This window comes from Lupinus angustifolius, chromosome LG07 (assembly GCF_001865875.1).
Source record: "Lupinus angustifolius cultivar Tanjil chromosome LG07, LupAngTanjil_v1.0, whole genome shotgun sequence".
NCBI classification, from domain to species: domain Eukaryota; kingdom Viridiplantae; phylum Streptophyta; class Magnoliopsida; order Fabales; family Fabaceae; genus Lupinus; species Lupinus angustifolius.
The window spans coordinates 9296243-9322066 of NC_032015.1; the positions used below are offsets into that span (position 1 = coordinate 9296243).

Sequence of the window (25824 nt, forward strand, 5' to 3'; positions counted from 1 at the left end):
AATAGTAATCGGGTGTAATAAAATGAGCTATGCAAGTGAACTTAACCATCAATTAATTTGAGAACTGTTACCATAACTTGATGGGGTTATCTAATTTAGGAGAAAAAATTTGATACTATCAACCATTTCCTCATCTTTTTTTAATAAGAAATTAATCTTTTGGATTTCTCCTAATAAATATCGTTCTAAGGAGTTGAACCATCAACCTTGAAATCTAATGGAGGCTTACTCCATTAAATCAACACCTTATTGGTTTCATTGGAAGATAGATAAAACTTATCAAATGAAGATAAAATAATAATGTAGAAACACAAAAAATAAAAAAAGAAATCAATTAAAGGTTAAAACTAAACATTTTTAAAAACTGACAAATAGCTTCTACTTTTCCATCCTTTCTTCCTCGCCAATTTTGCGACTTCCTTCTTGCAGCTTGCTCTTCATTCATCTATTAATTTGTCTTCCATGAGTTTGACATTGTCAAATTGTCACAATCTCAAAGTTAAATATAACAAGAATAAATTATAATATATGCTTCAAACTATTATTATATTATCTATTATTCATATTACATACATTTATAATATAAGAATTTTTTATACTATTATTGTATGAGAAAAATATATCTACTAAAAGTAAGAGTCTTATACATTATTATTAAATTATTCATTATTCATATTTAATTATTATAATTAATTCTTCAAAAGAATAATTACCAAATAAATGGCATATAATATACTAATGTACATAAATATTTACAGTATTGATACATCAATTTTCATTCATTATTCTAGGTAAAAGTGAATATCCATAATGCAAGTGAAATAAAAATGTGAACCAAGAGAAGGGAGTGAGAGAAGACCAATAGTAGGCACACACATCACAACATTGGAGATTCTACTATACAAATATCCCCACACCCTTCCTCCTTCTACCTAATCCACTTTTCTCTTCACACTTGTTCTTCTTCTATAAAGGTGGAAGCTTTTCATGGCTTCAATCACACCCACTTCATCCCCAACCTCTCTTCAGCTTCGATTCGCTTTCAATGCCCCCATTTTCAAGAAATTCCCAATCACCCACACTCGATTTTCCACTTTCAACCCTCGATTTCCTCTTACCTGCAACGCTTCAGAAAGGGTTCCCGGTGAATCATCATGGGTCGGGTCGGACTCCAAATCCGATGGGTTATCGGGTTGGACCGGTTCAGAGAGTGACAAAGAGTCCAACAATAACTCCCAGAAGAAGGAATTGTATGGAGGTGAGTGTAATTCTTCATATTCTAGTTCTTGTTGGAAAATGGTGAAAATTTATGTAAGTGCTTATTGAGTATATTACTGTTGATAATTTCGATAAATTTTTTGTGTAGGTTGCTTAATTGGTACTATTTCATTCCGTTTTAATTGTAGCTTTGAGACTTTTCACTTATTTCATGTTATGTAGCTTAAGGAAATCAAGAAAGAAACATCATTTTCTGTCATGTACATTAATAGAGTGTGATGTTACCTTGGTCAAAACATTGTTTTTATTGCTAAATTGACGCCTTTAGTGATTACAAAAATGGTTTTATATTGGTATGTTGTTACATATGAAACTTGCTTACTTGGCACTGTTGTACTTAACAGGATAGTTTGCTTATTATCGGTATTAAAAACCATGATTTGGGAATTCGTGATATCCGATGAGTTACTCAAAATATTGTTTTTGTTGTTGTGGTGTTAGCAATTCCACATTACTTAATAACACTCTTGAAGTAGCTTGCTTTCAGGAGTTGTGAGAGTAGGAGTAGCTGGAGTCATTCTTTCAGGGATTGCCTTCGCTGCCTTTGCTCTTAGCAAACGTACCGGTTCCAGTGAGTAATCTTTGTTATGTTATGTGAGAAGCTTAGTGTAACTTGGATTTCTTGCATTTGAGTACCCTTTACATTTTTAACTTCCTAATTTCTTTGTTTGATTTTGGAATGTATGCGACTGAATAAAGGATCTGAGCAACAACTGAAGCCTTTGACTGTGCAGCAAGAGGTATTTTTGTCGTCTGGTGACCATTATGATGAAATCACAGAACAAGTAAATGCCGGCTTCAAGTTCGAGCAAGGAAATAGTAACACGGAAAGTCAGATAGATACATCCAATGATTATTCATCTCCCGAGCCTGATAATATTCAGGGTGGCTATAGAAATGTTGATGATTCTGATGAAATCAGAGTCACTTCCAATGATATTCGTAATGCCACTAAACACATATCTGTACCAGAAGACATACATCATGAGTCAACTCTTAATGACAAGTTAGGTGAATCTGAAAACACTGCTGATTCTTCTAATGCCTATGGACTTAGAGATGTTGATACCGACCCTGCTGTAGATACAACAGACTCTACTGCTGAACTGGAAGAGATCCCATTCAGTGTTGAACCAGGAAACATCCCAAATGATGATGCTAAGCCAACACGCCTTAGTACCGAGCAGCAGGATGAAATAACCAGTTCAAGTGGCCATAATATTTCTGATATTTCCAATACTTCTAGTTCCGGTGCTGATAATGAGACTGAAACTGGTAGTGTTGCAGTCAATTCTGATTCAAGTGACACAATCTCTGATCCTGAGTTCTATCCTCAAGATGATCAAAAGAATTTTCAACCGGCTACATCCAAAGAAAGCCCTGATGCGAACAAAACGCCCAAGGTCTCAGACGTGGGAAATAAGGCATACTTGGAAGAGCAGAGAATTCTTGAAAATGACCTGTTTAGAGAACCATCAATCAATACGTTGATAGATGGGAAGATTGCAAATGATAATGACGATGTTAATGAAAGTATATCCGAATCTCTAAATTCTGGATCATTTTTCTCTGTTCCTGGTATTCCTGCTCCATCAGTAGTTTCTGCAACTATAAAGGTGCTTCCTGGAAAGGTTTTGGTTCCTGCAGCTGTTGATCAGGTTCAGGGGCAAGCACTAGCTACATTGCAAGTTTTGAAGGTAATTATTTGTTCTCATTCAAACTTTTCAGGGCAACTATGATGCTGTGTGCCTTTATAGTTCAACTCTGTTGTTTTTAATTACACACACACAAAGGTATAATCAAAAGAACACTCTTCAGTCACAGCAATATTACATCTTCTATTGTAAAAACAATATAGTCAAAAGAACTATAAAGGAATTCTAACCCAAGTTTTCAATAAATCTTCTTAGTAGAAAGATACAAATTCATGATCCCCAAATTTATCATGAGCGTATTGCATTAGACTATAGAAAAACTAACTCATACCTATATGTCAAATTCAAGATCCCCAAATTTATCATTGTGATATGTCACTAACTTATACTTTATCTTACTGTCAAAAAATTGCTGGAACTTTTGAAAAAACAGAAATTGATAATCTCTTTTATCTGTATGCTTTCATGAAGGGATATCTGGTCAGGCATTATTATTGCAAAGCAAGATGCATGTAATTAAATAACTGCTGAAAGATGTGCATGAAAGCATACTCTTCATAAAAATGTCACTGATTTTGTTTAGATTTGCAAATTAATGTTATTGATCATTCAAAAAAAGTTTTATGTTGTTCGCCACTTAACTTGAAAATTGTTACATCCCCAGGTCATTGAGCCTGATGTTCAACCTGGTGATTTATGTACACGTCGTGAATATGCTCGTTGGTTGGTGTCTGCTAGCAGTGCTCTGTCAAGGTAGTAGTTTTTTCTCTCTCTGTAAGTGATATGTCATGTGAATAACAAGATGTAAACAATGTCAACTATTAGTTCCCCTAGTAACATATGACCTTACTTGTACATTTCTGGTTATTTTTAGGAATACAATTTCAAAAGTGTATCCTGCAATGTATATAGACAATGTTACCGAGCTTGCATTTGATGATATCACCCATGAGGACCCTGACTTTTGTTATATTCAAGGTCAGAATAGAACACAACAATCATTTTTTTAACAATAAAATCTGTTAGTGTAAACACATCATGTCTAAAGCATATTAATATTCCAGGCTTGGCAGAAGCTGGGCTTATTGAAAGCAAGCTCTCAAGATTTGATATACAGTTGTCTACTGATGAAGACAATAGCCCATTTTACTTCTCACCTGAAAGGTATGATTTGTTGAATTTGCAAAACTGATTTGTGGTCAACTGGTCACCTTTTTTTCTGTGACGATGAGGTTTTATTTCAAAAATCAAATTTATTGTAGTTTTCCATTTTCTGTTTCTTTAATCGACCTTTAATATTCCATCTAATTTTTCATTAATATTTCATACTAATGTCATTGTTTTGTTAATGGGCATGATTTATCATAGAGATATGCTTGTAACTTTGTATAACTTAGGGTACAATTTTGATCTCCCTTCTCTCCTGTATTCATCCCTGCAGCCCTTTATCGCGTCAGGATCTTGTCAGTTGGAAAATGGCCCTAGAGAAAAGACAGCTTCCCGAAGCTGACAGAAAGGTTGCTTAACTTGTTGCTATATCTGATATGTTTAAGCTGTCCTCTTAATTCCATTAACAGTAAACTGGTATATTTGTATTCATGAAATCCAATCTTAATTCGATTAACATTAAACTGATATATTTGTATTCATGAAATCCAATGGAGCAGAAGCTGTACCATCTTTCTGGTTTTATCGACACTGATAAGATACACCCTAGTGCATGCCCTGCACTAGTAGCTGACCTATCTGCTGGGGAGCATGGAATAATAGCTCTTGCATTTGGTAAACCATATTTTCTTTTAAATCTTTTAAAATGTTAAACAGATGCTTGATAATAGCTTTGCATTTGGTAAATCATATTCTCTTTTAAATCATACTATGTTTTTTCATTGCTTTCTTTTCTTTCTTTTAAGTTTAGCAAGAGTCGGACGATATGTAGAGGTAAGATTGGAGATCATAACATACAATAAATCACTAGATTTAAGTATCTTGGGTTAATCATATAACATAACGAAGAATTTGAAGGAGATGTAAACCATAGTATTCAAGTGGAGTGGATGGAATGACAGAGTGTATGTCATGTGATAGAAAGGTGTCACTCAAGCTTAAGGGGAAATTTTATCGTGCAACTATAAGACCCTCAATGTTACATGTGATCGAATGTTGGTCGGTAAAATGTCAACAAGAGGATAAACGGTTGAGAATGTTGCATTGGATGAATGTACATACCAGACAAGATAGGATTGAGAATGATGGTAGAATCGCGCTTTAAGTGGTTTGGACATGTGTGGAGGAGACTATTAGATGCCCCATTAAGGAGAGTAGATTAAATGAAGGTTAGTCCAATTTCTAGAGGCAGATGGAGGCCAAAAAAACCATAAGCGAAACAATTAGGAAATATATAGAGATAAATGATTTGTTAATAGACATGATTTATGATAGAGCATTATGGCATATTTCGATCCATATAGCCGACCCCACATAGTTAGACTAAGACTTGGTTGGTGTTGGTTTCTTGTTTTTTCTTTCCTTTCTATCTGTTATTGCTTATCTGCTTTTGGTTTTCAGTTTTCACTCATTCTTGTTGTTTTGGGTAGGTTATACAAGATTGTTCCAGCCAGATAAGCCGGTAACAAAAGCCCAAGCAGCTATTGCCCTTGCGACAGGAGATGCTTCTGACATAGTTAGTGAAGAGCTTGCACGCATTGAAGCAGAATCTATGGCTGAAAATGCTGTTGCTGCACATAATGCTTTAGTAGCTAAAGTTGAGAAGGATGTCAATGCTAGTTTTGAGAGGGAGCTTTTAATAGAGAGGGAAAAGATCAATGTTGTTGAGAGAATGGCTGAAGAGGCAAGACTCGAGTTGGAGAAACTGAGGGCTGAAAGAGAAGAGGAAAATATATCTTTAATGAAGGAGCGTGCTGCTATTGAATCAGAAATGGAGGTGTTTTCAAGGTTAAGGCATGAGGTTGAAGATCAATTGCAAAGCCTTATGAATGACAAGGTGGCAACAGCTTATGAAAAAGAGAGGATTAACAAGCTTCAAGAGCAGGCTGAAGTTGAAAACAAAGAGATTAGCCGTTTACAGTATGAGCTAGAGGTTGAAAGAAAGGCCTTGTCCATGGCCAGGTAAAATCATGAAACTTGAGTTCAAAAATTATGTTTGATCAGCTGATTTCTTACGAATGGTGGAACCAAAGATGATGTAGGAAGCATTAGCAAATACATATTTCTCTTCACTTTTGCCTTGGGATGAGATTGAATTAATCAATTACTCCGTAACTCCTCGTCGAAATGTTGTTGAGGTATTACTGAAAGGACTTCAACTCCTCATAGAAAAGTTAATAAAGTGAAACTGAAATCTGATAGGTTCTCATGTCATTTCTAAAAAATAAAAGATCAGCCCAATGAGCAACCACGGTGCTTAGACTCTTCACTATGAATGCTCGGCCATTACTCTTAACTCATGTGAATTAATAAATTAGTAGAGTATGGAAAATTAAAATACAACCAAACATGTGTTGATTAGGCAAAATCATCATTATGTATGCTCCTTTCTGCCATTGCACATCTCTTTGTGCAACTGATGTTGTCTACATCAAATTATCTGCGGTTCCTAGTTAACAAGTTTGTTATAGCATACATTAAGATCTACTCAAATTTTTTAACTTGATGTTGGCATTAGTAAGTCCTACTGTGAGGCTGATCCTTTTGACCATTGTTTATTGTTCAGTTTATTAAAATAGTTGTGACTTGTGAAAATCATATCACGTAGCATATTGCACAACCTGAGTATATGGTTTCAAATACATGTATGTTGAATTCTTGGACTCAGGGCTTGGGCAGAAGATGAAGCCAGACGAGTAAGAGAACAAGCAAAAACCTTAGAGGAGGCTAGAGATCGTTGGGAGAGACATGGAATTAAGGTCGTAGTTGACGATGACCTACGTAAGGAGGCCTCTGCTGAAGTTACATGGGTTAATGCTGGAGAACAGTTCTCAGTTGAAGGAACAGTTGACAGGGCAGAGAGCTTATTGGACAAGATCAAAAAATTGGCAACAGAAATCAGAGGAAAATCTAGAGACACAATCGACAAGATCATCCATGCGATTTCCCTATTCATATCAAAATTGACGGAATGGGCATGCAAAACCGGAAAGCAAGCTGAAGACTTTAAAGAAGCTGCCATCTTAAAGGCCGGCAAGTCAGCTCATGAGTTGCAGCAAAACGCCTTTGAAGTTGGATTTGCTATCAAAGAAGGTGCAAAGCGAGTTGCAGATGATTGTAGAGAAGGAGTTGAGAAACTCACCCAAAAGTTCAAGACCTGATCTCTGCCACCCTCTTTGCACCTGCAATTGTTTTCCAAAACTTATTGGCTTTTGATTAGCCACAATTGGTTTTGTATTAATTTTCCAGTTCTGCTATAGAGACCAGACATGGATGCATGGATATATATTTGGCAGTTCTAACTTCTAAGAACTACCTTCTGAAAATCACAGTATATTCATGTGGTTCATGGCACGTTTGTATAACTGAAACTACTAAGAATTGTAGTTGATGAATAAGCAGATGTAATTTGACATGTCTGTTTTTGAAACATGTCTGCAGCTCAATTTGGATTATAATGATAAAGAAATTAATCAAAAGAACAAGTCTTTATACAATCAAACCTTGATTATTTTTCCTTTGAAGTGTGCTGAGTACAAGTTATCATGATCTTGACCACTTAACTTGCTCCTTAGTCTGCAAGGTGCTTTTATTCTTCATATATCTCATGTTCCTTTATGTATGTCAAATAATTTCCTCATAATTTACTGCTGCTATTTCTTATAAAAATAATATAATTTACTGCTGTGGAGGAAGGGTCACCAGCATCTTCCATATGGTAACTTAACTGGAAATACTAGTAACTCTTGGAAGCGTTTAACCGTGATGACCATCCATCATGTAAGGAAGACATGCTTTGTTAAATTATTGACTTAAACATGAAATTGTATTCCAAAAATAGTAATGTGTCACTTACCAAGCTTTTAAAAAATATGCATCAATTAATTTTTTGAAAGTTTAAAATATTACCATATTATGTTGACTTACTTTCAACATACTACATCTTAGCACCACACAATGAGTTACTTTTGATAGATGACAACTCAGATTGACTTTGATATTATGTTAAAGTTTCTTAACAAATATTTAAATCATTCCCAACATAATAAAACAAATAATTTGAGGCTAAATTGTAACTTATGTATACTAAATATTGGGTGACTAAAATATCACCAAGTTTTGAAGACTTGTTTTGACAATTTTTAAGTAAACAATTTTAGAGACTATTTAGAAGACCACCTTCAAGCATAAATATCCTTTTTTTTTGCTTCTACCAATTTAGTTCATAAAAATGTAAAATACCAAAATAATCTAAAAGAGGGGATGGAGTTTTAAAAACTTACTTCATCATTAATTCTAAAGAAATTTAATTGTTTAAATCTATTCACTAATTCAAATCATTGAATTTTTCTAGAAATGATGACTAAAATGTAGAATAAGTTTTTTAAACTTACTCTTGGAGTAAATGAATCCCTTCTCATCCCAAAAATATCAAATGAAAGTCAAACTGGTCAATGCTGGCCTGAACTATTTTTAACTCACATTCATATTATTTGATAATGGATCAAAACGGTAGAGGGAAATTAATAAGGATATTCATTCGCTTTTGAACGATGCATGATGGTTCACCGTGTTATGGTTCTTTGCTGCTATTACAGCCAATTGAAAGAGATAAATTTTAAAATGAAAGCTAGGATCCAATATTAGAGTCCAATAGATGGGCACACTCCATTGGGAAGTTCAAGATTTTCACATCGAACCAGGTGAGGTCATGGATTTAGAAATAAGTCCCTAAAAGATGCATTATATTAGTTATGAAGACATGGTGTAATTATTTATAACTTTAAGGATGATAAAATCATTCCTTAATTACTACATATTAAAATGGGAACTGCAATCCTTCTGATTTAAATTTTGTACAACACAAACTATTCTGCACAATCACTATCCCAAGAAAAAAAGCATTCGTGCAAAGTTTCAGAGACATTTTTTAACTAGTAACTTCAATGTCATTCTCTCAAGTCTCAACAGATCTATACTGCTACAATTTGCATGGGAGAATTAAGAAATGGAAAATGGTTTAATGCAGGAATATGAAATGTCTTTTTGTACATCATAGATATTAGATACATTTATGATAGAGATGGGGCATTATCTAATACCTTGTTAGATGAGGGTGTGACCAATTTAACCTGCCACGAATTCTCCAAGCTATAATCCACCATTCCTAATTATAAATAGCCAAATGCCTATTCCTTTATGGGTAGCAGGTGATAGCACTAACTTCCTAGAATAAATTCATGTTTCCTTTTGTTTTTGTGGCATTATTATCACAAAAAGGGGAACGGTTGGAGTTCAATACAAAAAGAAATCATGTAAACAATGCAAACTGAATTTTCACTTCAAAAAGATTTTACCACATTTCTAGTAAAACAATAAGTAAACCAAAGGCTTAACATAAATCTGAATCATCTGATAGTCAAAACAGAACAATGTAAACATAAAAAGGTTACACAGTTACACTAAATAATTGAACCAAACAAAACTTAGACAGCTTGTCCTACAAAACATCGATCCAGCATCCAACATGTAAAAACTGAAATGAACTGAACACTTACTTCTTCTTATCACCACCTCCACCACCGGCTCTGTGCACAATTAAAAAACAACATAAGAAGTCTACTTTCAAGAAGTAGTAATCAGATTAATGAAAGAAATGGGTAAGAATAAACACAGGAATTAAGTGCAACCTTATCTTTCGGAGAACGCTTGACATCTCCTCTCTCTTCCTCTTTGCACGTTTGTGGGTTCCTAACTTTCTCTTGGCGACTTTCAATGCCCTCTTATCTTTTCCGACCTTCAGCAATTCAGTTATACGCTTTTCATAAGGTGCAAAACCAGCAACTTCACGAATGAGGTTCTTCACAAAGTGCACCCTCTTGCTTGTTTTCTGTATGAGACAACATAATTTTCTTCTAAGAATCACATATAAGACACACAAGCACATAACATCAAAACCAAAATCATGTCATCACTTCTTCTAAATTAGTCCTTTAGTCATTGATCACTTCAAGAATTTCTTTCTTTCTCATAACAGTAACCTTCATTCATCATCATCATATAGAACTTTTTAGCAAATATCAAACTACATTCCTGAGCATAAAATATTTAACTTTATTCTAGCTCTAAAATTACTATAGCAGCAACTTAAATAACTGGGTTTTACATAAGAAAATGCCGAGTAACATGATACTTTCAAACACATAGTCAAACAAAAATGTTATCAAAAATTGAAGCAGGTGTATTTTAGCAATTCAAATACACTCATCCATGCCCCATTTCAAAAATTACATTAATGATAAATAGCATAGTTGTTATAACATATTATGAAAACAAAAATGCCAAATATAAATAAATGGGCAAACCTCACCATGTATTCATTTTTTCTCAATTAATGCCAAGTCTTATATTAGAATTTAGAGCTTATCACAACAATACACACTTCCTCTTCTAGGCTTATAAACAAGTTGGTCTCAGTTAGAAACAAAAACAACTGCAAATAAACAGCTAAAACATATATCTTATAACAACAACTATAATGGCACTACTTGATAAATATCCCAATAATCCTAAAATGAATACTACAATAATAAACATTCCAATAATCCTGAAATGAATACTATAGTAATAAACCATCTTATAAAATTAAATACATACACATCAAAATATAAAATTGAAGAATTTAGTGAATCAAAATCCAAACTTGCTTACCCCCTTACGATCTGAGGGGCGAGGAGGCAACTCTCTCTTGGTAACAACGTGACCTTTGTTCAATCCAACAAATAAACCCGTACTTGGCTGCTTCGGAGCCATCTTCACTGTTCAAAAAACAAAATCTTTGTGAGGAAGGAAGAATAAACGTATAATTAGTTGAATCTAATGTAGAAGTGATCAAAATCGTGAGAAAATTGAATGAAAAGAGAGGATCTAGTTACCTGGTGAAGGGTAGAATTAGGGTTTGTTTTATGAGTATTTGTTTTCTTTGGCGCTTTATTACAGAGAACGGAAAAAGAGATGCAGCTTCGTTCCGGGTCGGGTTTGGAGGTACACTAAGGCCCAACTACACGTGTAATGATTTTTTTACTTTTTATTTTGGGTGCTAGCCAAATTTGTATATGTTTTCTTTAGATGGTTAAAATGCGAAATATGTTTTTTGGGACCATATTTGTTGTCCAACTTTTGTATTACTCTATATATTATTAATTTTAATTGGTTGAAAAAATTATTTAAGTTAAAATTGTAATTATTATATATTTTTCTACTCAACCACACATTCTAGCACAGAGTGTCCCAATTATGGGACAACAAATGTGCTCCTATGTTTTTTATTAACTTTATATTAATTTTTTTGATTAAAATAAGAATACAAAAAAAAACTTAAAGTAATACCCTCTTGGGATAAAAGATTTGATTTCACTATTAACCTACCAAGTCTTCCTAGGCATGAGTTACACCCCTCTTTGCTCCACGAAAAGTCTTTTGACGACTTTTCTTCTCTTTGCATGTGCATGTGTTAGTTACGTATCTTTAGTTTAGACTTTAGAATATCCAACCAATATATATTATATAAGGACTTATCAATTAGGCTTGAATTATTGTATTATCCCATGATAGTGTAAGGCCACATTCAGCCATTTTCACTCTTTGTTTTTGCTTTTCTTTTGTTTGTTTTAAGTTTTTTTTAATTAGTTAGTGTTATGAACTACATTTAATCATTTGGTCCAAAGATTTTTTTTATAAAATTGTTGGATTAGAGAGAGCTTTCGGGATAGAAATTGTTAAAATGGGGTTTTCAAAAATATTGTTTGGCTAGATGATAGAAATAGAACACAACCTATTTAACTTCGACATAAGCATGTTGAATTGATAAACCTATCCTTACCTGCATATTAATTATAATATAACAAAGAGTATAACATTTATACGGTCTAAAAATATTTATTTAAGAGTCAATATTAAATATGAACGATGGATGAATAAAATAATAATGAAAAAAAAATAAAACATTGAATGTTCACATATATTTTTCTCTTATACTAATAATTTGATTACAATAATAAAAATAATATTAGTATTTTATCATTCAATATATTATAATAAAAAAAATAATATTTTTGTGCATTATTTGAGTAATTTTGTTATAATATACCATTTGTATATATTTATATTAAAGTTAGAAAAGTAGTTGAAATATGATTGCACATACACAACCAAGTTCTTAATTCAAACCATATTTATATAATATTTTAACTTCACAGCTCAGCACATCATCATTTTGCAAACCCAACTTTGTAATCTTTCAGATCTTCCCACCATGATGACAACCTAGGACACTGTCTCATTTTCTAACTTTCCGATAACACTTTCTCTCTCCTTTACACTTCTGTGTTTCTTAATCAATATTCCATTTTCGTTTTGGCTCTTTTTCCTTTCCCCGTTTCTCTAACCGTTTCTTCCTCTTGCTTACCCAAACATAAAATCTGTGATCAGTGATCACCATTCACTCAATTTTGATCATCTATGATCACAATTTTGATATAATTACACCCCATATATAAAAATTATATTTTTTTTTTGCAGAATTTACTAGATTCTCTAGATTGTATAATTTCTACTGTCCCTTGGTGATGTGAATCTGTTGTTTCAGTAGAATCAAATGTTATAGCAAGTAAGTGAAACTTGTTCTTTGTTATTGGCTTAGTACCCTTAAGTTTCTTTGCTGATTACAGCAGATGTGAATCGATTTTTTTATACTGAATTGTATGTTTGTAAGTTGGAATAATATATACATTTGACTTTTCATCCCATACTTGAAAAAGAGTTTTTTATTTTATTTTAAATTATTTAATTTATTTATGCACATCTTTCACTACACATAATCACGGTTTATGAGCACTATAAAATCCACAATTTTTGCAAGCTGTATATTAGAAAGAGAATACTCCTGTACTATTTAAGTTTACTCTCTGATGTCCATTTTTCATGTTGATATTTGTTTCTGTATAAGAAAGTAATTGGTTTCAAGAAATTTCTGCAAAACCCATATTGATTTTGAGCCCTTAAGTTGCATAGGACCAAAACAATGTCAATTCTGTGTGGCATTCCTCTGGTTGAGTGTGTGTACTGTTTGGCTTGTGCTCGTTGGGCTTGGAAAAGATGTCTTCATACCGCAGGCCATGACAGTGAGACTTGGGGCATTGCCACAGCAGAAGAATTTGAGCCCGTTCCTCGTCTTTGTCGCTACATTTTAGCCGTGTATGAAGATGATCTCCAGAACCCCCTTTGGGCACCTCTTGATGGCTATGGAATCAACCCTGATTGGTTGATTCACAAAAAGACTTATAAAGACACCCGTGGAAGGGCTCCACCATATGTTTTATACCTCGATCATGATCATGCCGATATAGTTCTTGCTTTTAGGGGTCTAAATATGGCAAAGGAGAGTGACTATGCAGTTCTATTGGATAATAGATTGGGGAAGAAAAAGTTTGATGGGGGGTATGTTCACAATGGGCTATTGAAGGCTGCTGCATGGGTTTTGAATGCTGAATGTGAAGTTTTGACGGAATTGGTAGAGAAGCATCCGAATTACACACTGACTTTTGCTGGGCATTCCCTTGGATCAGGAGTGGCAGCTATGTTGAGCATGGTGGTGGTGCAGAATCGAGATAGACTTGGAAATATCGAAAGGAAAAGAGTCAGGTGCTATGCTATTGCACCTGCTAGGTGCATGTCATTGAACCTGGCAGTCAGATATGCAGATGTCATCAACTCAGTTGTGCTGCAGGCAAGTTATCAGAATCGTATTTGTTTATTGATTGCCTTGGATGAAGAATCCTGCATAAGTTCTTGATTAGTTCCTTACCAAATCTTGAACACATAAAAAATGTACGACATAACTAGGTAATAACTATTTATTGGACTACACATACTATCTGTTCCATAAACTGAAGTCCAATGAATGACATCCAAATAGGCTAGAGTGTAACACTGCGGATATTCTTTCGATTAAGGCATTTGTTGATCATAGAAGGTAAAGTGTTTTAAATTGTGTTCTATTGATGTTTGTTTACATGAAGTTCCCACCTTGAGTATGAAGAGAATGCATTCTGCAAAGTGGAGCTAAATTTTGAATTCTATGGATTTCATACTTGAATTGCTCAAGTTTAAGTTATATTCATTAATAGGGTAAATTAAAGAAAATTGATGAACATTGTCCCAATCCCTTAATCTCAGAAATCAGTCTAATAACTTACATTTATCTTGTTCTTTTTAGAACTTATTATCAGTTTGTCAGAGGTAAAAGATATCTGTATGTATTTTTTTTCTGTTTCACGAAATATGACTTTTCATCAGGTTTTGTAATGAAACTACTTGACTGGCTTAACCTGTGGGTATAGTTATTTTGTGATTAGTACATCTGTATTTTATACCCAATAGTGGTAGCTTTCAGTGAGCACTGTTTTGTGTTAAGAGAGAAACAATTATGGAAATCTTGCATGTGTTTTGGTCTGCTCATCACAGGACAATATTTTGCACAAAGTCTGTTTTATATGGAAAGTAATGAATTACTAGATGATTTATTTTGATGAATAATATATTGCTTAAATTTAATATGTATGCTTAAGATAATATGAAATTCTAGCCTAGTAGCAGTTGTGCATAAGCTGGTCAGAAGCTGTTTCTTTCCTCTTGCTTCCTTATACTTGATGCGCACTGGATCTGGTACTTCGAAGTTAACCGTTCTTTTCCTTGATCAGGATGACTTCTTACCAAGGACAGCCACTCCACTGGAAGATATATTCAAGTCTCTTTTCTGGTATTTCTCAAGGACCTATATAATAGTAACTCTCTAACCATCAGTACAAGGCTGGAGAATTTTAAGTATTATGCTGCATGCTGAATCCTTTTCTCATTCCCATTTCATGTTTCAGCATAATTTATTATGATCAATTAATACGACCCTGATTTCGGTGAGGCAATTTTTGTGTAAAAGGTTTATACCCATTTTGGAGAAGGTTATTATTGCTTTTCATTGGTAGCCTAGTTAGTAAAACTGTATACTTGTAGAGAAAAAGACTTCACCAATAGCTGACATTGTTAGTGTAGTTTTTAATGTTTTAACGGTGAGGTAATTTGTACTGATTAAAGATTGTTTTCATTTGCTGGCAGTTTGCCATGCCTATTGTGCTTGAGGTGCATGAGGGATACATGTATCCCAGAGGAGAAGATGCTCAAAGATCCAAGGAGACTCTATGCACCTGGTCGCCTTTACCACATTGTTGAAAGAAAGCCTTTTAGGTATGGTTAAGGACAGTATGCCGAACTTATGCCTTATGTGGAATTCTAACTGTAATTTTGGAAGCCCATTACAATTTAGGTTCAAGTACATTCATCTTAATTTTCTGGCATATGTTTATTCTCTGATTTCTTCCATGATAAAAAATGGTAACATGGTCATGTTGGAAAATGTGATGTAAAGCCTTTTGTTTTGGCCTCGGCTGAAGTTGCAAACATCTTTTGTATGCAGAATGGGAAGGTTTCCTCCAGTTGTAAGGACAGCAGTGCCTGTGGATGGAAGATTTGAGCATATAGTCCTTTCTTGTAATGCTACGTCTGATCATGCCATAATTTGGATAGAGAAAGAAGCCCAAAGGGCTCTGGATGTAAGTCTTTCAACTGTGTAATTGTTTACTGTGTTTATTGGGGGAAGTCAAGTTTTCTGTGTTATAATTAACTGTCTCTCTTGATGCAATTGTATGGGTTTTTTTCTCCGGTTTGCACAATGCTTCCAACGTTTGAAATGGTTGGCAAACACATATTGACATATACGGATTTTTCTGAAACGTATTTACATTTCAATTTGAAAGTAGTAACAATTTGTCGACTTCTTCTATTTCACCCTAATATAGAGTAGCAGAAATTAGTGAAGATCTTTTAACTTCTTTGGTTCCCCTCCTGCTGTCCTTCAACATATCTATATACATTTCCATAGAGTAAACCCTCAATTCAATCCTCGAAAGATTATGCGGTTGACATCCTTGAAAATTGTCACTAATTAAGTCCCCGAAATATTTAAAATGTTACCACATTGGTCCTTCTCAAGACTTCTTTGGTGACAAAAGAAACTTTTAAGAACACTTTAAATATTTGAAGGACTCGATTAAAGGTTTAGTTGTTTCGGTAAATTTTCAAGTCTAAGGAATCAGGTTCCAATAGTTTGGCATGCACTTTAATGAGCAAGAGTCAACCTTTGTCCTTATGTTTATGTCAACTGCAGTTGATACTGGAGAAAGATCACAGCATGGAAGTACCTGCAAAGCAAAAGATGATGCGTCAGGAAACATTAACCAGACATAGTGAAGAACATAAAGCAGCATTACAAAGGGCTAGAACATTAGATATTCCTCATGCTTATGTGCCACCATCAGAATATGGAACTTTTGATGAGGAAGGAAAGGAGAGCTCAAGAAATCCTCAAGGCGAATCTTCTCTTGATTCGACTAATAAAAGTAAAGCTGCTGAAAGCTGGGATGATATAATTGAGCTTCGTTTTGATAAGGATGAGCATGGCCACATGGCTCGGAAGAAATAATGGTTGTTATCTTAGCAAACATTAGAAATAAGAATAAATAGTAGAATCAAAATTAGTTCATTCGTGGAATGCAAATGTGTTTTGCAGGGAGAGCTTTGTCACCCATAGTGGTCCTACGCGGCTGAAGTAGGCCAGCCTCTGGTGGATGGAGGATATTTGTGGTATAGAGTATAGACACATACAAAATTAGTTCATTCTTTTGTGATATTTTTTATCTGTGAAATTGTAGCTCAAATATGGAACTTAATATGAAGCCTGATGAATTTGTTTGGAATGAGGCACTATTCTTAAGCTTCATATATGTGTGAAACCTCTCAATATGTAAGACACAAGAAGAAGCATAGTTTGAACGATGAATTATATTCTGAAAATCTTAACAACAGAAATCGTATTCTCATAAATATTATTATGATAATCAAACATGAACTAGAAGATTTAACTTTCTAAAAAAATATTTCTTACCCTAAACAACACTATCAAAATTTATTTTAATCCTTAATATTTTGTTGCACAAAGTTCATAAAAAATATATATAAAAAAAGTTTATTATTTATGCATTGTCAGTATAAAGTTTTTTATACTATCAATACATCATTAATTATTAATTTATATTACTTTTGTCTCAGAGAATCCAGAATGATTAAGATATAAAATATAAATGGTGGATGATTATAGAAAACCAGCGTAAATTAAATCCAAAATTAGCTTTATAACCTCATCTGGTTTACCTTATATGCAAATTCACCTTATAATAGCCTTCAAAGTTCAAACAATAAAAAATCTTGTGAGATAATTAGGGAAAGAATAACAGAAACAGTAAAGCTTCAGCCAAACAGAAAACACAGAGGACACTGAGAAGAAAGAGAGAGAAAAAATGAATCGTGGCTTCAAATCACTGAAAAATGGGAATTGATTTCTGCTTACACATTATTCACAGTTAAACAGATTTGGATCTCTAATTCCTTTCAAATTCAACAATCAATGGTAATGGCTTCCGTTTCTCTTCTTCTCACTCTCTCCCTCATTGCCTCTTCTCTCCACACCTCTTTTTCCGACAGGTAAATCAAAAACATGCCTACCCATTTTTCTATTTCCATCAATTTTATTACAATGTTGTAAAAAGATAATGACCTTTGTTAAATTAAGGGTAAAAATCAAATTTTGATAACATTTTTTGTGACAAAATTGATTTTTTTAGCAGCAGGAAAGAGTTGAGGAACAAGGATTTGTTGAAGCAGGAAAATGCATTCAAGCAGCAATTAGAGCACAAAGTTTATCCCAATAGAATTGACCCATCACGTGTTGTTCAAATCTCTTGGCAACCAAGGTCAGGTACTTTCTACAAACATCCACTTCCCTACCAAATCTTTTATCTTCTCATACAATATAATCGCTTTCAGAAATGAATGTGTTTAGCTATCCTTAGTTATCTTAAAAAATGATTTTGAAATATTTGGAAGAAGTAATTTTTATTTTCCGAATGTGAGACTTGGCACAACAATATATTTGCGTCTACATGAGTAACCACTAAATAGAAACCTCGTGTACTTTTAAGTAATTTTCACTTTCTATATATGTAAATAAAAAACTGTTTTGAGCTTAGTTACAATTATAAGATAGTATTTTTAGTAAAAGCTTTTTAGGGGGTGTTTGCAACATCTTATAGAGTTTACTTGGGTTCATGACAATAACTTATGACATTATGTAAGCTCCTTTTAGTTTATGGGAGAAGCTTATGAAAATGAGCTTATTTTAAAAAGCTTATTGAATAAGCTTTAATTAAGTTTTTTTGCATAAATGCAATGTTGAATGTTATGCTAGATAATGTAGTTTCTTGTTATTAAAAAGTTTTTCAGTTTATTTTTTAGCTTCTGCCTTTTAGTAAATGCCCAACCAACCAAACATATTAGTGTCAGAGCAGGTGATTTTCATAAATAAAATATTATTATTTTGTGAAAAAACTTAAACAAATAAACCCCCTAGATGTGCATATCTTATATTCTTTTAATTTGTTTGATTGCATACTTGTTTGTAATTGTTAATTTCTGATGTTGGTTATCCCAATTGCTATAGGGTCTTTCTATACAAAGATTTTATCTCAGACAAAGAGTGTGACTACCTTATTTCTTTGGTATAATTCTGTTTTCATCACTTTTCATATTGGTTCCTAGTACTTGGGCTAGTCTTTGATTTTTTATTTTATTTTTATTTTGCTAAGGCACATTCTGTAAAAGAAAAATCTTCAGGGAATGAAGATGTTACTGCAAATGGGAGGCTTACCTCTGAAATTTCATTGGATGTAGAGGTGAGACTGAACTTTTGACATACCTACTTACCTAGTTGAATGACCTAGGAACTGGCAAAAAAGTTCTATTTTGGTCATTGTTATTTGTTTCGACTATGCTTCCGTGCCTTCGAAGATGTGTGCACATGTCTAAACAAAATGGTGTTTGCATATTTTGGTATTATTAGGAAATTCACCTTATTAGTGGAAAATATGTTTCTATTATTATTTTGGTTTCATAGCATTAATCAAGAGATTTTATTTCAATTAGGAGATTTTGTATATGTTTACTTATTTTCTTAATTTGGTCATTCTTAGCCTATAACCTGTAGTCATTGGGTGTAGTTTTATTCAAGCAATAAGATTATTATTCTTCTCCTTTTGAGTTAGTATCAGATCCATGGTATCCGCCTTGAAGGAAGCTTAGGCATGTGATCCTTTTGCCAGTTGTCACATTCTTTCCCCATTATTCTTAGTCGTTGTTGTCATCCCATTTTTTAGGCTTGTTGTTTCCGCTGTTGTTTCAGGTCTTGTGTGATTCATATCGATTGTGGTATACCACGATTAGTGCTTGTGTTCTCGTGTTGATCAAGGTTCTTCTTGACACTCTTGATATTGTCCCAATTATTGGTTAAATGATGTGGTTTCTGGTAGGTGGTGCTCTCTAAGATGTGTGGGTTCTTCTGGATTTGTGTGCTGTCAAAATCTTGTCTACGGGATATTCCTTATGCAGGTCTTGTGAGAATAATATAAACTAAGCCGATGTGAAGGATCTTGTCAAGAATCAACTCTCCCAAAAGCTTTAGCTATTAGGTATTTAGGTGAAGGTGTATGGATGGTTTGCTCATAGAAGGCTCTACTATCGTGTCAAAAACCAACTCTAACAGATTTCTGAGCACTAAATAGTTCTTTTTATTTAAGATATAAACTATTATTGGGTTTCACCTAATAGCTTTATCTTGCCCTTCATAATTTACAGACGTGTTTCTGAGACCGCATTTGGCTGCTTTAGGTTGGTTTAGTTCTTGAATGAATACCAAAACCTTTTTAACCAAGTGGCCAGGATTCTGTTTTATACACATTCATCATGTTACTTATTCTTGTCAATTTTTCTTTTAATTCTCAATAAAGCACAACTTATAAGCCATATAGTAATGGTTTTGCAACAATAACAACAGTTTACTTTTTTGTAATAAAAACGTACTAATGGTTCACTTCTCGTAGCAAGCTGCCAGTCTTCAGCATGTACTTTATCAAAAACCTGTACAATCTTTACCTTCAATAGTTCATTCCAAATTTTGGAAAAAAGTTTAACAAGCCGTATAGAGTGTTCTCTATTCACATATACTTCTGAATTCCAACTGCTTGCAGTTCTGCTGGCCGAAACTATAAGCTTAAAAGTTAGACCGCTACATCCAATGTGCAGTCGGTTGTTTTTTAAGCTTGCTGCTTGACGGCAAACAGTTCATAAATATTATAGGCATGATTTTGTGGACATTGTTATGATGATGTTCTATGTTGATCTAGGATGATATTGTTGCAAGGATTGAAGAAAGAATATCGGTCTGGACTTTCCTTCCTAAAGGTATCTATTTGATCACTTTTGGCTAGTATTTATCTGCCTGTGTTATGTGATAGCCTAATATTTTGATTGTCTTGTTTGTTGTTAATCATTTCCACTAGAAAACAGCAAGCCTTTGCAAGTCATGCATTATGGGGTCGAACAAAATGGGCAGAACTTGGATTACTTTTCGAACAAAACCAAATTGGAATTAAGTGAACCTTTAATGGCAACAGTTGTTTTGTATCTCTCAAATGCTACTCAAGGGGGTCAAATTCTGTTTCCTGAATCTCAGGTGAGCAAGTCCATTCCACAGTTTTTGGATTTAATTGTACTACACTATTAGTGTATAAAGGTTTTTTATACTCTCAACTACATTGTCACATCATTAGAAATGTTAGAGTCATGTATGATTGGGTTGTCACTTGACACTGTGAAAGTGTACAATACTTTATGCTGACAAGTGACAATGCATCAAAATAAAAAAAGGGCGGTCCGGTGCACGAGACTCCTGCTTAGTAGGGTCGGGGGAGGGTAGACATAGCAGCCTTATTCCTGCAAGCGAAGAGGCTGTTTCCAGGATTTGAATACCTGACCTCATGGTCAGTAAGCAACAACCTTATCATTGTGCCAATCTCACCCTCTTTTATATCTTGGTTTTTGACGTATCTTTACTATTTAATCATGTTGAATGTATTCTCAGTCCAAGAGTAGCAGCTGGTCTGATTGTGGAAAAAGCAGTGAGATTCTCCAACCTGTAAAAGGGAATGCTATTCTGTTCTTCTCTCTTCATCTGAACACAGCTCCAGACAAGAATAGTTTCCATGCAAGATGCCCCATCCTTAAGGGTGATATGTGGTCTGCAATTAAATTCTTCTCAGTAAGATCAATCAGTGGAAGAAATGTCTCAACCATATCTTATGATGATTGTACTGATGAGGATGATCAATGTCCTGCTTGGGCAGCCACAGGAGAATGTCAAAGAAATCCAGTATACATGGTTGGTTCTCCTGATTATTATGGTACATGTAGGAAAAGTTGTAATGCATGCTGATCACAATTTTATTATCCACTTTTTGCTCATCATGTAACTTTTTTTCACTATCAGTTTTGTTGGATAAATTTCTTTTGAGAAATACAGGTTGAGTCATGCATTCCTTAGAATTTTCTCACATCAAAAGGGGATCAGTATTTTATTATACTTGACAAGTTTCACATTAAGATTGTATATTAACTAATCAAGCATGAAATTGATTTAACAGGTTTCACATTAAGATTGTATATTAACTAATCAAGCATGAAATTAATTTAACTAATAACTTGTATATAATCAAACAAGTATCCCATTACAAAAATGGTATAAAAATCAGACTATTATTGTGAGGGATTAGTCATAAAATATCAGTGGCATGTGTTACTTTAGTATGAGAAGATGTATATGTCAATTTTACAGGTTGATATTTTTTTATTCTAATAAAAATAACAATAGATAACTAATCAGGGTGACTATTGACACTATTGAGTGTCTATTCATACTCCTAATTTAATCATAATTTTATATAATGAAAAATGAAAACTTTAGTCAGTGAATGAATATTATAATAAATGGTTTGGAGAGTTATTAACCTCACCTTATAAGCATTACAAAATATACCGAAAACATCCTAAATTATTACATTGATTTGCTTAGGGACTATCTGGAATGATTGTTCTTGTCAAACTTGTAATCCTAACCTATTCAATTTTTGTTGTTGTGATTTTTCATATTTCAAAAATTATTATCAAACTTGTAATTTTCATATATAGCCACTAGCGTGATGCACCCACTTTTATTGACATCTTCTTTTATTATCGTCGTTATTTTCGTTGTTATATGACACACTACACTATCATCGTGCGACGCCCTTTACTACCACCAATATGTCAAGTTGGGGTAGAGGTGGTGGTGGCAAGTAGTGATAAGCATATTTTCCTTTTGCCTGAAAAAAATTATTCATGTCAATTGTCAACTTTGATTATTCTTCAAATTTTATATTAAATGAATTGTTGCACTTCAAAATCATTATATTCAATAACAATATATGAAAATCTAACCTAAACAATGAGCTTATCAATAGTTTGTTTCTTTTAAGGGGAGGAATTTTGGGTACCATTCTCTTAAAGTAAGGCAATGATCATGCATGATCTATGGACCTCTCATCTGATAATTCTTTCAAGTCCTGCTTCATTCTTTTTCTTTCGCCTTAGCCTGAGCATTTTGTTCCTATAGTGTCCCTGAAACATGTGTTAGTCCTCATAGTATAGTCGATCACACTCTTAACTCATTCATTCTCCACTTCTACCTCAAATTTATACCATTCTCTCATTATGATAAGTAATTTCTTCATTTTTGCTAAACACATTTATTAAACCACATGGACAAAATAAACATAAAGTGATCTATACCTACTACAACAATCAATTCATTAATTATATATTTTACATTTGCCACTAGGTCCAATTATCAATCTTAAACCCCACTCGAAATCCAATGCACATCATCATCAAACTATTCATAATTATTAAAAAAAAGCATTCAACTTTTATTTTACCCAAGAAAAAAAACACCAATGTTAATAATTATTAATTATTTATTTATGATAATATTTATATATATATATATACACATGTTTTCTTCCTTCTTCTCTCTATGCCTCAAACACCCAGCCTCCTTCTTCTTTCGCCGATCGCTTTCTTCGATTTTTCTTCTCACCAAACACTCTCTTTTTCCCTTCTCCACCGTTTCTCATTCCTCCGATCCTCTCAGATTTTCCTCATTTCCATTCGGTACGTCTTCCACTATCACTCTACTAACCTTTCTCCATTTTCATCATAGATCACGTTCTTTCAATTCATATTTTTCTTTTTTTTTTCAATTTATTTTTGAATAAAACTAACTTTTCAGTGTTTGTTAGTGTATGATGAAAGAGGAGCTTGGATATGTGAAGTAGTTTTTTTGTGTGATCATTTGCTGTGGCTTATGTTGGTGTTTGGTTCGTTAAATCATAGTTTAATTCATAAGGTTACGGTTTAATTGTTTCTGGATCAATGAAGGATATAAGAATCTGAACTTGGAACATTTTGCATTTCGTTTTGTCTATTTCGATCTGTTATTGTTATTAAATTCACTGTTCAACACTGATTATTTTGATACAAAATTATTTTTGGCAGCTGCATATTTGTGTGGTTGGGATTCTAGAGAAATGCAGGCGCTGCACAAAAAGCTGAAATGACCTAATTGTAGTGTTGTTGTTTCTGTCTGTGGCATATAATTTTTTATTCAATTCATTCATTGAATCAAGAGCTGCCGTTACATATGTTTAAATTGTTGTTATGCTATCAATGTACATATTTATACATGTCGCCAGAGAAGGAAAAGTAAGATTTGGCGTAGTTAATTCCTTTCCGTTACGCATTTCTGTTAGATCATCCATGATTGCTAAAATGGACTGTCTATTCAAATTAACTTTTATGATTCGGAAGATGTGGTGGCCCAATGTTTCCATGTTAACTCGACTTAAGTCTCTTTGTCGTATCTATGTTTTAGTTTGTTTGTTTTGTACCTTAGCTCGGGAAACCTTTTCAAAACCTTGGATAGATACATTCATATTGGATTGAGGTACTATTTGTCACTTTTGTCAGACTTGAAATATCTTATGCATTTTAATGTTCTTTTTACACGTAGTTGTGGCCTGCACCGTGTTCTGCTTGTTTTTACATGCAATGCACTTTTAATATTATAATTAATGTAATTCATAAGCGTAGGGACTTCTTTTCGTAGCGGTGATCCATATTTCTGGTACTTGGGTTGACAACTAGATTTTAAATCGCAATATAATATATTAAAACTGCATTTTATTTTCCATCATTTGCCAAAACTCAAATTGTTACGAAGGATGTGATACCTACAATGGATGGATGAGATCATTTTTGTTTCGTGTATTGCATATTAACCATATGATACGAAGCACTGTTATTTAGGACACATTCTATTTAGTATTTTTAGTTGTTCTCTTGGAACTCAAAAATTTCAACTAAGTAATCTCCTTTCTTCTTTCCTCTTTTTACATGTAATGTTTTATATTTTATGCAGTGGAGTATTTTAAAGTTGCTTGGCAAGTTTTGTGTGGATAGATGCCAGTTGCAAAAGTCAAGGCCTCTGGCACTCTGGATGTCATGAAAACAGAAGACAAAATAGATAACATAATCAGACAAGAAGTTGGCATAGAACCCTACCTTTCCTTTCCAAGGGCTGACGACAGCCCTGTACAGTGGATTCAATTACTTCATGCTTTAGATCAGCAAGGTGTGATCAACCTTTTCTTGTTTGAATATTTGCATGTTTGCAGATTTCATTTTCTAAATCATTTAGCTGTTTCGTTTTGTATATATTTGGTGTTAATTGAATCAAATAACATGATATGTAGTCTGCCTGAAACAGTAAAGCTAAAAAAGGAAAGAAATAAAGCATAACTTTAAAATTTTCATATGCACGATGTATCGTAAAGCAGTTTTACAGGTGCATTTAATTCTAAAGCCGATATAACTGTTCACTCATTTGATCTAACTTTTATAGGTGTTTTTTTAACTCCCAAGTATTCTAATATAACTTTTTCACTCATTTGACAGAACTTCCAGGGTGGCCTTTGCTCTCTCCTTTTCCTGTCAAGGTTCAGTTGCTAAAGTGTGAAAAATGCTCTCGAGAGTTTTGCTCCCCTATTAACTATAGAAGACATATACGTGTACACCACCGGTTGAAGAAACTTGCTAAGGTCTTCTTCAGATCACATATACATCATCAAGTTCTTATCATACTATTGCTCTTAGTTAATCTATTTACCCTTAAGCATTTGAAACATGATATACCTGGACAACAGCTTGTTTAATGCTTTTCCTTGAAGTCCTCAACTCAGTTTTTCCTGATGCTAGTCATATATTGCAGGATTCTACAAAAAACAGGGATCTTTTAGGAGCATATTGGGATAAGGTAATCATTTCTCATTACTGAATTTTACTTGTATGAAGAATACAGCTTGTTTTGATGCCTTCATTTTATTCATAATTTTTGTAGCTCTCTGTGGAAGAGGCAAAGGCAGTTGTATCATTCAACAATGTGATGCTGGAGGTAAATCTTCCTTACATGAAAAAGTTATTTCCAATTGAAGTTATTTTAATCTTCATTGTGTTGCATGCATATTGGTCATTTGGAAGAGAAGAAATGTGGGGGGGGGGGAGCGGAAGTTAA

At 33.7% G+C, this 25824-nt stretch overlaps 5 protein-coding genes across 14 annotated transcripts in view; 4 read left to right on the forward strand and 1 right to left on the reverse strand.

Moving 5' to 3' along the window:
• LOC109352231 lies at positions 871 to 7591 on the forward strand. 3 transcript variants are annotated; one of them, XM_019594111.1, is made up of 11 exons: positions 871 to 1258; positions 1766 to 1849; positions 1978 to 2651; positions 2682 to 2975; positions 3598 to 3686; positions 3808 to 3911; positions 3998 to 4097; positions 4375 to 4450; positions 4601 to 4715; positions 5531 to 6062; positions 6769 to 7591. In XM_019594111.1, exons 1-11 carry the CDS (start codon positions 988 to 990, stop codon positions 7259 to 7261), a joined length of 2832 nt encoding a protein of 943 aa, XP_019449656.1. In that variant the 5' UTR covers positions 871 to 987; the 3' UTR covers positions 7262 to 7591. The 3 variants fall into 3 exon arrangements, with proteins under 3 accessions (XP_019449656.1, XP_019449655.1, XP_019449657.1); XM_019594112.1 differs by having other exon boundaries at positions 872 to 1258; positions 1978 to 2427; positions 2470 to 2975; XM_019594110.1 differs by having other exon boundaries at positions 1978 to 2975.
• LOC109352233 (60S ribosomal protein L36-3-like) lies at positions 9469 to 15171 on the reverse strand. 3 transcript variants are annotated; one of them, XM_019594118.1, is made up of 4 exons: positions 15165 to 15171; positions 10812 to 10913; positions 9791 to 9990; positions 9469 to 9688 (listed from the first exon to the last, which is right to left on the reverse strand). In XM_019594118.1, exons 2-4 carry the CDS (start codon positions 10911 to 10913, stop codon positions 9655 to 9657), a joined length of 336 nt encoding a protein of 111 aa, XP_019449663.1. In that variant the 5' UTR covers positions 15165 to 15171; the 3' UTR covers positions 9469 to 9654. The 3 variants fall into 3 exon arrangements, with proteins under 3 accessions (XP_019449663.1, XP_019449662.1, XP_019449661.1); XM_019594117.1 differs by lacking the exon at positions 15165 to 15171 and adding an exon at positions 11036 to 11122; XM_019594116.1 differs by lacking the exon at positions 15165 to 15171 and adding an exon at positions 11053 to 11113 and having other exon boundaries at positions 10812 to 10936.
• On the forward strand, positions 12351 to 16966 carry LOC109352232. Of its 2 annotated transcripts, none has more exons than XM_019594113.1 (6): positions 12351 to 12772; positions 13165 to 13887; positions 14861 to 14919; positions 15273 to 15401; positions 15631 to 15766; positions 16381 to 16966. In XM_019594113.1, exons 2-6 carry the CDS (start codon positions 13183 to 13185, stop codon positions 16693 to 16695), a joined length of 1344 nt encoding a protein of 447 aa, XP_019449658.1. In that variant the 5' UTR covers positions 12351 to 12772; positions 13165 to 13182; the 3' UTR covers positions 16696 to 16966. The 2 variants fall into 2 exon arrangements, with proteins under 2 accessions (XP_019449658.1, XP_019449660.1); XM_019594115.1 differs by having other exon boundaries at positions 12351 to 12768.
• On the forward strand, positions 17487 to 21668 carry LOC109352235 (probable prolyl 4-hydroxylase 12). 3 transcript variants are annotated; one of them, XM_019594122.1, is made up of 7 exons: positions 17487 to 17753; positions 17894 to 18022; positions 18769 to 18826; positions 18914 to 19000; positions 20507 to 20564; positions 20663 to 20835; positions 21244 to 21668. In XM_019594122.1, the coding sequence occupies exons 1-7, from the start codon at positions 17677 to 17679 to the stop codon at positions 21592 to 21594; spliced, it is 933 nt and encodes a 310-aa protein (XP_019449667.1). In that variant the 5' UTR covers positions 17487 to 17676; the 3' UTR covers positions 21595 to 21668. The 3 variants fall into 3 exon arrangements, with proteins under 3 accessions (XP_019449667.1, XP_019449668.1, XP_019449670.1); XM_019594123.1 differs by having other exon boundaries at positions 17897 to 18022; XM_019594125.1 differs by having other exon boundaries at positions 17900 to 18022.
• The window catches only part of LOC109352234, a 7705-nt gene continuing 5097 nt past the window's right edge, over positions 23217 to 25824 (forward strand). For 2 of the 3 annotated variants that reach the window (XM_019594119.1, XM_019594121.1), the window contains exons 1-5: positions 23218 to 23366; positions 24673 to 24885; positions 25209 to 25351; positions 25522 to 25566; positions 25651 to 25704. In XM_019594119.1, coding sequence (XP_019449664.1) covers positions 24714 to 24885; positions 25209 to 25351; positions 25522 to 25566; positions 25651 to 25704 — 414 coding nt within the window. In that variant the 5' untranslated portion in view covers positions 23218 to 23366; positions 24673 to 24713. Of the gene's footprint in view, positions 23367 to 24672; positions 24886 to 25208; positions 25352 to 25521; positions 25567 to 25650; positions 25705 to 25824 lie in introns of all 3 variants that reach the window. The other variant, XM_019594120.1, reaches the window with a different exon arrangement.